This window comes from Saccostrea cucullata, unplaced genomic scaffold (genome assembly GCF_032062105.1).
Source record: "Saccostrea cucullata isolate Sc308-1 unplaced genomic scaffold, CSIRO_AGI_Scuc_v1 ctg1380, whole genome shotgun sequence".
In the NCBI taxonomy this organism is placed as follows: domain Eukaryota; kingdom Metazoa; phylum Mollusca; class Bivalvia; order Ostreida; family Ostreidae; genus Saccostrea; species Saccostrea cuccullata.
This window is the reverse complement of record NW_026928293.1, coordinates 160,650-172,883: the sequence shown is the minus strand read 5'-3', so window position 1 is coordinate 172,883 and position 12,234 is coordinate 160,650. Positions and strand designations below refer to the sequence as shown.

General features: G+C 32.6%; 1 protein-coding gene across 1 annotated transcript; it reads right to left on the bottom strand.

Annotated features, from left to right (window-relative positions):
- Window positions 1–10,067: 10,067 nt before the first annotated feature.
- On the bottom strand, window positions 10,068–11,488 carry LOC134277057 (demethylmenaquinone methyltransferase-like). Its single transcript, XM_062759325.1, has 3 exons — window positions 11,277–11,488; window positions 10,959–11,186; window positions 10,068–10,698 (listed from the first exon to the last, which is right to left on the bottom strand). The coding sequence occupies exons 1-3, from the start codon at window positions 11,391–11,393 to the stop codon at window positions 10,207–10,209; spliced, it is 837 nt and encodes a 278-aa protein (XP_062615309.1). The 5' UTR covers window positions 11,394–11,488; the 3' UTR covers window positions 10,068–10,206.
- Between the last annotated feature and the right edge of the window lie 746 nt (window positions 11,489–12,234).

The following is a 12,234-nucleotide window of genomic DNA, read 5'->3' as shown; positions in this document are numbered from 1 at the left end:
ACTTTTAAACTGTGTCTGATATTTTTTATCCAAGCCGGAAATAAATACATAGGTAATTGTTTTAAATCTGAGTATCTATGAAACATGGTTGATTTAAATTGTGTAATTTACAGGAATTCCGATATTTATATAAGGTAACAAAACAAATAGAAAGATCTGCTTAATTTCATTTAGTCTGCACGCTGTTTATGGCTTGAAAGCAAAGATTTTCGTAATTAAACGAATATAAAAGTACTTTGTGAACATTGCATTTAAATTCAATATAACTTTTTTGCACAACACTCGTTTACAAGGAATACATATACTTGAAAATATACCTTTACAAGATGATGATGAAAACTTACAAATGAATACGGATTAATGAGAACAAAGTTTGTTAAACGTTTATTTTTTTTTAATGACAAAGGGAACTATATGTCTGAAATGTGTTACAGCTCTTTCCCCAGACACAAAAAACATTGGATGAAAATTGAGACTGATCAGGAGTGACAATTCCGGTATATCTATAAGGGCCGCCGCACTGAGTATTTTTTCTTTGCAATATGCCCCCCCCCCCCATTTTTTACAATAACTGTTTCAACGATCCCCCTCATCCAAATTGCCCCCCAGGTTTTGTGTTTGAATTTTCTTATGAACTTGTATGTCGCTCCCAACTCTGTCGTCTATTGACATTTCAGGTTCCCTGACAGATAATTAATGACAGTCATTTTTAGTTTATTTAGCAATCTTTATTTAATAAAAATAATACCAGGTTAAGTATATGCCTTTTTTGTTAATTCATCGTGGAATATAAACATCTCTAAAAATATAGACTGGTGCATTCAAAAGTTTATGTAGAGGCGCAATAAGCAACAAATATAGAGCGTGAAATTAAATATTGATCAACGTTTTCAGAGTATCGTTTTTTTTTTATATTAACCATCTGACTGTGGGAAGAATATATTTTAAAAGGATGTATTCGCTTCAACAAAAGAATTGACCTTTAGGGGAGAACAATTTCCCGGAAAAAGTGACACTGAATAATTAAGCTTTATTTGTTGTTTTCTACCGTACATATGTCTAAATTTTCCAAATTTGTATTTTATACCTAAAATTTATTATTTACAACTTTACAATAAACCTTCAAAGTTGACTGAAACACCATTTTGTCCGTTAAAGCGTTGATTTTTGCATGAATTTTGGCCTAGAAGTCCTTCAGGGCAGGCCTGCCCCTAAATAATATTGTGATATTTTGATAGGTTATGATGTAAGGAATATTAAGTTCAGCTTTCATTCCTTGAATTAAACACCAGTCTGACAACATTGAGCTTGTTTTTTGCCAAATAACGCAAGACATGTTTGTTCCAAAAATATGTCATTTATTATGAAATGACAACATATAATATAATACATAAAACTGAATAAAAAAGACTGGGAGACAATGTAACCTTAAAACACAATTCCTGAGAAAAATTATAAAACAATTATGCAATAACAATTAGTCTCCCAGTATGTGACTATTACATAACATATATAATTTGGCAAAATAGGTGGCCTCCAAAATATGGCCTTATACATATGAATTGGCTCAAAATACCATTCAAAATACCATTATTTGGCCTACATAGGATATGATGAACAATATAATATACATATAAAAGAATTATTTACAATGAAAACATAGACATATGAGCTTGAGGTGGCCTAATGTACAGTTAAAGTCTGTTTGGGGATGGAGGTGGGTAATCCAAAAAATATTTCAGCAAATGTTTGGCCGTCTTGTCTTTACAATAGCAGTAGATATAATGATGCTAGTTCTCTTATCTCAAAAGGATAAAATTACCGGGGGGTCCCCACGGGTTTACAGATAAAGAGGCACAAAGTGGGGAAATACTAATTAACGTATAATACATGAAACTTAACTTAAAATAATTTTACTAGCATAAAATATCATTTAAGTTCAGCTTTAAGATAGGATTTTTTTAGGGGCACCCCTGCCCTAGGTTCGAAATTCCCAAAAAGCCTACAAAAAATAAGGAAACCTGATTTTGAAAATCTGCTTCAAATTTCGACCAGTCATCTTTACAGACGGACTAGCTCAGTTGATAAATGAGTTGGTTTTACACCGTGAAATGATTCTTTTTAAAGTCGCAGGTTCGAATCCACCTGGCACCACAATTTTAAAGTTTTAAATTTCGCCTTTTCAAAGACAATTTAATTTTTTTTAATAGACTTGTGTATTTTCCTTAAACTACCTATCGTTTACGTATACCCATTCTTGATACAAGAAAAACTAAAGAGATGTCAAATCGTAACAATCAAATGTACAGTTGTCAGTCAGGCGGAACATACCCCAGTATAAGCACACTTTCTCCGAGGACAAGAGTAACTCACACTGTGTTATTTGATACAGATATTCTTGAGAGCATTGAGCTGCGTCGAATTTCAATTGTATATATTCCTTAGAATTTATTCACATTGATTTTGGCTACATATATCTGTAACTGTACTCCCTTGGATTTCATTTAGGCCTATATAATTTGCACACATTAATGACATTTTTATTATATCCCCGGATAAATAGCCTAGACATAAAGAATAGAATTTCAGACACAGTAAACATTACCATTATGCACAATGAGAAGTAAAGACAAATATCAATTATTACATTTGGAGATAACAAACTCAGAAAATCAATGAAAAGGTTTCTTCTACCTCTACTCACTGAAATAAAGATTTAGGAAAAAACAAATTGTTAAATGTATTCGGCCTAATGTCATTAATCGGAACGGAAATCGACAGGCTTTTTGTAGAGAAAAAAACCAAGCCCGGTCCTATAGGTCAAATCTCTATTTATAATGAAGTGATCCTTTATCCGTAACGTACATATACATGTGTGTTTATATAAGAATGCAACAATATATGGCATCAGAATATTAATTAATTTGAACAGATTTTGCAAAGGATTATAATTATATTTTATATTATAAGTGTTTTGAATAAAAAAAATCATAAAATCAAACAGGATCTATTGTGACGTCATCTTTGTTAATATTACGTTTATTCACATCTGTTCACGGTAGCTATATGAACTTTCTCAGTTTCTTAAATAAAATTATACCTTTGGCATAAAATATAAACCCGTTTTCTTCTTCTGTGCTAATATGATTAATCAATTGATTTTCATTGGCTCTTGATCCTTATCGGAAATGTTCATCAGATGCAGGTTAGGCCTACACATCGCAGGGCCCATCGTCACCTGTCTTATTATTCTTTCGTATTTTCAAGTTTGTATGCTATTTTTCTTGACAAATAGACTTACATGAAAAATAAATATATTGCCGATGCATGGATTATTTACTTATTAACATTTTGTATGAACTATGGTCATTTAATTTCACATAAATAAAAATACATCTCTCAATGAACTTTCAAACCGCCATCGGAAATAGTTCTGTAAAGTCAAAATAAACATACTGCACATTCCTCGAGCAAAATCTTATCCCTGTTTTCATCCGTCTTTCATCAAAATGTTTTGAAATATACGTGTTTTATTTTGCTCGAGGGGTGTGCACTACTTCAATTTTAGAAATATCTGTCGAAAATAGTGGAAAAACTAGCAATATCCGGAAAAAACGGATCTTAAACGTGGTCTGTACGTCTATATATAACATAGTGTGGAAATTTTGCTTCTCATATTCTAAAACTACCAATCATCTAGTACATGCACATAGATTTAAAATTTTGACAAACCTGTATATTATATTACGGAAAATAGTGGGCCTCCGTATAATAACTACCGTACTTAATTCTTTGGTAAAGTTAATATACGAGGGTTGTCCCGTAAAATCGTAGACAAAGCGTTTTTCTCAAAAAGTAATGGGCGCACTAAGCTGAAAATTTCAGTAAATGTTTATTTATCATATTTAAGTGCATGATATTTTTTTTGATAAAATATAGGCAAAAATAAAGATTTTATTATGCCTGAATGTGCACGAGGTATTGTCCTACGGCGCACGGTCAAAAAACCAAGGTTTTATTAAAGAAAACACAAGTTGAATTCAAAATAAAAGTTTTAAATGCATAAGATTTGGATTAAAATTATACTAATTCAATTCCACAATCAATTTTGTAGTCTTTGTAAAAATCTTATGGCATTTGCTTAATTTTTGGCAGTTTCTCGAGTATTTGAAATAGGAAACTAGTAAACACAACACACAAAAATGGCGACGTTTTATGACATTACGGCGCACCGGAGAACAGTTCAGTTTTATTTCGATGTTGAAATGACATCTTTAGAGACTTGAAATGACCATAGAAGAAAAAAAGATTATAAAAATATCACCATATCTTAAGTATACAGTTGAAATAGGAGTTTTCTTAGCGAAGTTTTTTTTATCGAGTCCCTGGGGAGTACAAAACTTACGGACAAACTCCTAATGTAATAGCAAAAGGCGCTGTCACAGTAGACCGCCGATATGAGATTTTCTATTAGTTGAATGATGGTGAGGATATTGTCCGTAACTTACTAATAAATCTTCAGAAGATCGCATGAGGGTGCCAATTGGTTCTTCGGCTGTTTATGCAGACTAAAGAATGTGTATCAATGAAATTCCTAAATTAAAGTCGGACTCATCCAACTTCCTTTTCAGCAAAGATAAAACGTGACGCTGTTTTAGACATTTTGACGTTATAATCCATGCGCCGTAAGGTGATACAATACATGGCATAAAATCTCATAATTTGTTTATTTATGCATATATTTATCTGAAATTTGCTGTGTATATTACTAAAATATGTACTAAATAATAGTGAAAATTTCAGAACGCAATGATGTTTATTTTTCACACTAGACAACTTGTCCACGATTTTACGGGACAACCCTCGTACATCTGTAAAAAAAAAAAAAAAAAAAAAACAATCACAAACCTTACGCTCAGGCACTTTAGAGTAGCATTTATATAAGTGCCATAAATTGAAGATTTAACAGTAGCTAAGGTAGAATAATTTTATTTGCACTACTGATACCTATTTATTATTATCCCTTGCAAAGGAGTTGTAAGGGATAAAGTATTATCGTATATTGCCCATCTCTGACCTTTAAATTTGTTACCAGCCTTCTGATATAAGATGTATACTGGACAATAACATCATAGACACTCCCCATCTTCATTGTTAAAAATATACATCTACTATATGTATGATTTTTTTAACAATTGAGATGTGGAGTGTCTATGAGTGTCTATATTATTGACATGTACAATTAATATACGCAGTTATACTAGTATCCAAAATTGTCTGTCGATACTAATAACTGCATGTAACTACTGTAGCGAATGGCATGCAGATATCTGGATATGCACAGATGAATCATCAAAACCAAACACACCTTTAAACAATTTAAGTCAATGGTTAAGCCGGCCTAAAGGGAATATATTTAGAACAGTAGTCTGTAGAATACGACAAACATTCATAATATTATTTAATGGATTATTGAAGAAAAAACATGTTAGTCTTATATCGTGTAGGATACACATTTCATAATTAAACATCTAATCAGTTAATTATACCTGGTGGGCACACGCCTCTTTGGTCTTGAATGGAGTCGGCAAAAAGTAGTGACCCTTTTCCTAGTCATCGTCACAAACCCAAAATGTACTCTATGCGGACTCCGAACCGTTGCTTGATACGATGATTCCCAGGATGAATTTTCATTTTTATTGTAAGACCAAATTTTGCCAAATGTTTTCAGTTTTGTAAACATTGTTTCACAGTTGAGATTTTAATGTATACCAAACCCGATTTTATTTCATGGACGCAGAAATCGCATATAGGGAAAAGAGTACCAATTAATTTCCCATAGAACTCTATACAAACCTTTTGCCCTCCAAGTAATTTACTAATTCCCGTTCAAACAAATCACTGGTATTATTTGAAAGTTCGTTCTAAGCACTTATTAAAAACACGAAAAAAAAATATACCGTTCCGCGGCGTTTATAGGTCAAATTTGCAGTTATTTAGAACTTACAGAGATCGGCAGTAAATGACACCCTGCCAAAAATATCAATCCCCACTCCTACAATCTCCCCTGGTATTTCTAGAATTTTTGTAATATTCCCACATTCCATCATTTATTTCAAACATTAATATTTTTGCTTTAAAATGAAAATATTTACATACCTCAATTCAGCCAATCAGGTAAAGCCTACCCATTTATTACTCTGCTTCATCTTGTTCAACCAGGAAATGATGTCAAAATCTGGGTCTTTGGTGCTCTTTTTCCTATACTTACATATTTACCTATCCCAGAATTAGTCAATTTTGTAATTTTCAAAGACCTTATACTTACCAATATACATGTATGAAATTTGAGGCCTGTCACTTCAGTGTCTTGGAATCTGTGGCCATCTTAATGAATGTCCCCTCCCTGCTGCAGGTGCTTTTCCAAAGAGTGAAAAACTTTCATTCCTGTGATGAAATCTGGATACAGTTGTCACTGTAATGAATAAAATATTTATAAAATAACATGATTTTGTTTTTTGATGTTAATAAAATGATATAAAGTCATAATTGTGTCAATTTTTTCATAGGGGTGGAATCTACCCAGAATAAAGAAAAAAGGTCCAAAATTTGATAAATCATAATTAATTAAGCAAAATTAAAAGGTTTTAAAAAGACTGATATAGAAATTTTCTTATGCTTATGAAAAGTAAATTGTTTGAGACTCTGATATACTAAATGATTCTAATCTAACCCCTCCTGTTGCTTAAGTATATACAAAAAAGTTTCCCCACCCCCCAGTGAAAGACACTTAGAGAAATAGCAGGTGCCCCCTATTATATTTGTTTACAATTAATTCAGACAAGAGAAAATTAATACTTTTGATAACAAATCAAAGTGCAGTGTCTGATAGTCTTATACAGTACAACCATAATCTACATTATTGAATTTCATGCTTTAAAAAGGGGAATTCAGATTAATTTGTAAAAAATTAAGAAATGCAATAATTGACTTAAAACCCCAAAATGTACACCACAATAAGAGGCTGAAAAGTTAATAAATGAAAAATTTACCTGCAAATGTACAGAAATCTGTCCGACAAAATATATCGGGTGGGTAGCGAGTCTCCATCTTCTTCTTATATAGAGAAAATGCCCCCCGCCGATCAGAACCAAGCTCTCCCGGGTCCAGGAAGCTGAAATATGAAAGTCCTCTATAGTCTTTAAATGAAAATAAATCAATAAAGTTAGTCAAATTAAGCATAAATCATAAAGAAAACAGCAATATTTTTCAAGTTTTCTGAAAAATTACCAAATTACATATCTTCTACATGGCCAAATGTTTAAAAAATGGATCCGTCAAGGTTGGAATACATGTTTTACAATTTTACATGTAATTACATGTAAATATTAGAAAAATCAAATGTGATACATGCAGTAATGCCATTCCAATAATTCAAGAAAACAAAATCAGAAGCCTAAGGTCACAATAATTAAGATTATATCATGTTGAAATTCTACATATTTGGTTAGCTAGTCTAAGGGAAGTAACTCTAAGTACAAAAACTGGAAAGCAGTAGAAAATGAGTTGCAGAGAGTCACCCTGATGGAACTACAAAGAGCAAAAAGAGGGAAAACACATACCTTTGTGTAGCTACAATATAGAAACAACCAAACTACAAACTGATCCCCCCGCAGTCAAAGGGAGGCAATCCAGAGGATCACATACACTACCGACATGATACGTCAAGACAGAAAATGACCTCCTTTCACATGAACACCACGAAACGCACTTTTAAGGGCCGAATAAATTATTCGAAAAGATACCAAACGTGCAGACGTATAAGAAACTAAACAAAAATTAACACCAGGCCACCATCCTACACTTCCAAAAGTACACATATATAGCAAATCATATAAATACACAATTACATGTACATGTAAAATACATACATAAATTTATGAATACATACAAACATTTATTATAAGATCAATCTAATACATTTTCTTTACTTACCTTTCTCCTATGGCCAAGTCAACTACACATTGTTTTACCAATTTCCATCCTCTGTACCCCCCCCCATCCCCCCCCCCCCAATCTCTACAAAAGACCCAAAATCACCTCTAACCCTAATTCCACAGATAAATAATTCAAATTTTTGCTAATTTTTCTCTCGAAATGTCTTCAATATTCAAATAAATTGCTAAAAATAACTTTTCATGACTTTCACTTCACTTTACTTATGAAAAAATGGGGTCTCTATAGGGAAAAGAGTACCAATTAATTTCCCATAGAACTCTATACAAACCTTTTGCCCTCCAAGTAATTTACTAATTCCCGTTCAAACAAATCACTGGTATTATTTGAAAGTTCGTTCTAAGCACTTATTAAAAACACGAAAAAAAATATACCGTTCCGCGGCGTTTATAGGTCAAATTTGCAGTTATTTAGAACTTACAGAGATCGGCAGTAAATGACACCCTGCCAAAAATATCAATCCCCACTCCTACAATCTCCCCTGGTATTTCTAGAATTTTTGTAATATTCCCACATTCCATCATTTATTTCAAACATTAATATTTTTGCTTTAAAATGAAAATATTTACATACCTCAATTCAGCCAATCAGGTAAAGCCTACCCATTTATTACTCTGCTTCATCTTGTTCAACCAGGAAATGATGTCAAAATCTGGGTCTTTGGTGCTCTTTTTCCATAATCACACCCAACTTCGCAAGACACGAGTTTTCGGTCCGCTTAACCCCCCACGCCGATTGTGGGGTTTGAAGCGGGCCGAAATATCTTGGTGGCTCACATTGTCCTTAATCTGATTAACATGTTTGTTTATTTTGACGGAAGGGTATTACACTTTTTTAATATCCCGATTGGATTAAACCTCAATGTACTCTGTAATACGTACATTGTAAATAGTTTTATTATTTTTAATTTCTTGATTAAAATAATTGTCTCAAACCCTATAGGTATACACTTTCAATTAGCCCCCTCCCCAAACCCATTTTCAATATTGCTTCCGACAACAATGCAATGACAAACTTTACGATAAATTCTTATTGAAAGTTTAGTGAAAATTGGATAATTAGCTAGCTTTCTTCATAGAATTATGAGGAATCCTTTTTTGGGGGCTTAAATCAAGAGAAGTAGGATGTTCAGGGATCAAAAAGGTAGATGGTAAGATAATGTGATAAAAAATGAAGTGATGTTTCGATGATGATGAAGCAACAGTCGATGACGGGCAATGACAATGCAATATACATATAGAATGGTGTATAATGATGATGGTGCGATACACTGAAAAAAAAAATAACAAGTGAAAGTCACTGAGAAGACTAGTAAATTTACTGTCCATACAATCATAACCTTAAAAGTAGTTTTACTAGGTATTTAGTAGATTTACTAAGATAGCATACGTTAATCTCGAATTTATCAGTAACTTTCACTAGGTAGGCGTACCGTTGCATCATTGTCATCTTGCTATAAGACCATCGTTTCATAGTAATCGCTTTATAGGCTCAATGTCAAAATTATGTGAAGCAAGCTAGCTAATTATCAAATTTTTGCTAAACTTTCTTAAGAGTTTGTAAAGTCTGTCATAACTGGTTTCATATTGGCGTCAAAAAAAAAATGAAAGGGGGAGGGGGGGGTGGTAATTGAAAAAGAAAAAAATCAAAACTGAGTAATTATCGACATGCCATACAAAAAAACCCTACGCCCCAATGTTTAATGCCTTTTTTATATCTATCTTTTCCAAAAAAAAAAAAGTGGGGGACTAAGCTCGCCCACCCCACCGGTTCGATCGACACCTATGTTTTATATTTCTCAGCTCAACCAAACACATGTGCATGCACTGTTATTGAATTTAATCAGCCTTTGCCATGCACAATTTAGGAAATTCAATACTAGGAGGTAAAAATACCCATCTGAGTTCTTGTATTATTGCTTGCTTCTCAATAGGTAATAAAATCTTCATGCATTATCACTTGCTTAAAAATGAATTAACGATCGATTATTGAAGTCAGCATAACTTTTAAAAATTAAATACATGTATTTGGCTTTCTTATTGACAAAATAAAGTAAGATATATTTCATTTTCTTTGTAGATACAAAAACTATCAATGAAACAAAATATAAATAGTGAGCGTGAAGTCCAAACTCCAAGACAATTTAAAATTAAAAAAATTTTTTATTATTTTTTTTTTATTAAACATCACCTACAGTTCTTTTTTGACAACAAAAATTTCATAAGCTCCAGTACTATCAATTTTATGATGAGTTTCGAAGTACTTTTGGAGAGTGTCCTCTTTTTTCATTTGTGTCACTTTTCTGACCATGTTCTGAATTTCTGCATCCGTGCAGACATCCCAAAAGGAATTCAAATTTCTCCAAGATTCATGAATAGGTCCATCCAAGTCCCCATAAGCAGGAAAGTATGACATCATTAATGATCTAAAAGCCGATTTCAAAGTAAATCCAGAGTTTTTCAGCATGTCTTTCATTTGCTTATGGGTGGGTAACAGCTTATGCCATTTCTTCATGGCTCCTGGTACAAGATGTACAAACCAATTTCCTTCCAAATTTTCTGGTGTATCCGTTATAATGGTCAGCACTCCGCCTGGCTTGAGGATTCGGTAAACTTCCTTCAGTGTCTTAAGCAACACTGGATACGACTCGCCATCAGGATTTTTTTCCAAATGATGCACGACCTACCAAATAAATATAATTAAAGAATGTTTATTCTAGCAATAACAAAACATAAACTTCGCAAATAAAAAAAGATACATTTATTTTTCGGGGGAGGGGGGCAATTTCTGGTTGCTACAATACAAAAGTAAGGGAAAGAGGTCGACCATGCAGCCTTTACATGTTTTTTTTGAATAGAAAAAAAGTTTTGTTTGAGGCAGTCATCCCCCGCCCATCCCTCTCGATACTTTGCGCCTGAAAATTAAAATAATAATGCACTTACGTGGTTGATCATACCAGCGTCAAATGAATTGTCTTGGTACGGTATTTCCGGAAGAACTGCTTGTTTGAAGGTCAGCTGAGTCTTGTTTGATGGCGTTTTCACTTTTGCTCGAGCCTTGTTAAGCATTCCTTCACTAGCATCCAGTAATGTCAGACTTCGCGGCTCAAATTGAATAAAATATTCGGAAAAATTTCCTGTTCCAGAGCCAATGTCGATTATATCCATTTCCTAAAAGTAGATGAAATCATACAGATATAAAAAGATCTATTTATTAATCATTTTTAAAGGGGGAAGGGTACAACAAAAGATACTTTTTACCTGAAATTTCTTTCCTGTGAAGTTTTCCATCGTACTTTTGAGAACGTGGCCATCAAAAGCCTTTCTTCCACCGTCGTAAACCTTGGAAACTTCGTTGTAATTTGTCAAATTGCTCATTTTATTATTAAACGGGGATAACTGCAAGATTAAACTGAGAATTTATTTCATTTGAAATCAAGACCATTGAACCCCCTTTTATACCTGTATACGAATGTTCATTGTTGAAGCGGAAAGATGATCCTATACAACACGGATGTGCGCAATTATTCACTTAAGCACTTCAGCAGTGGATGATCTATTTGTAGTTGTATTAGAAAGTGCACATAGTGAAATGAGGTTTCAATTTCTTTTTCATTTCTCAGCAAATATTCATTGATATATATATATATATATATATATATATATATATATATATATATATATATATATATATATATATATATATATATATATTGAAACAGAAAAAAATCCACAGTGCTCGGTAGTTTACAGGTAAATCTTTTTAAAAAAGAAACACGGAAACCTTTAGTTTTTAGGTTTTCGTGTTTCTTTTTTAAAAAGATTTACCTATATATATATATATATATATATATATATATATATATATATATATATATATATATATATATATATATATATAAAGCACTAAAAAACCAACAACACTGTATATCCTAAATGTCGGATCTACGAAGTAGATACAAGGTCACGGATGGAAATTTATATAAAGCACTAAAAATGACCAACGACACGAACAATAAAAATTGTCAAATTTTCGGGACGCCCTGTCCCTTCCTCAGGACAAAGAAAAGAGTTAAAAAGTCATAAGAACAAAGGAAAAAGCGAAACAAAAAACAACTAGCACTACTACTAAACTACTAAACACTATATATTTACATACTAAGTTACATGTTGATTTGGAAATTTTTAAGAACACTATTAAAGAAAGAATCCGGACCGC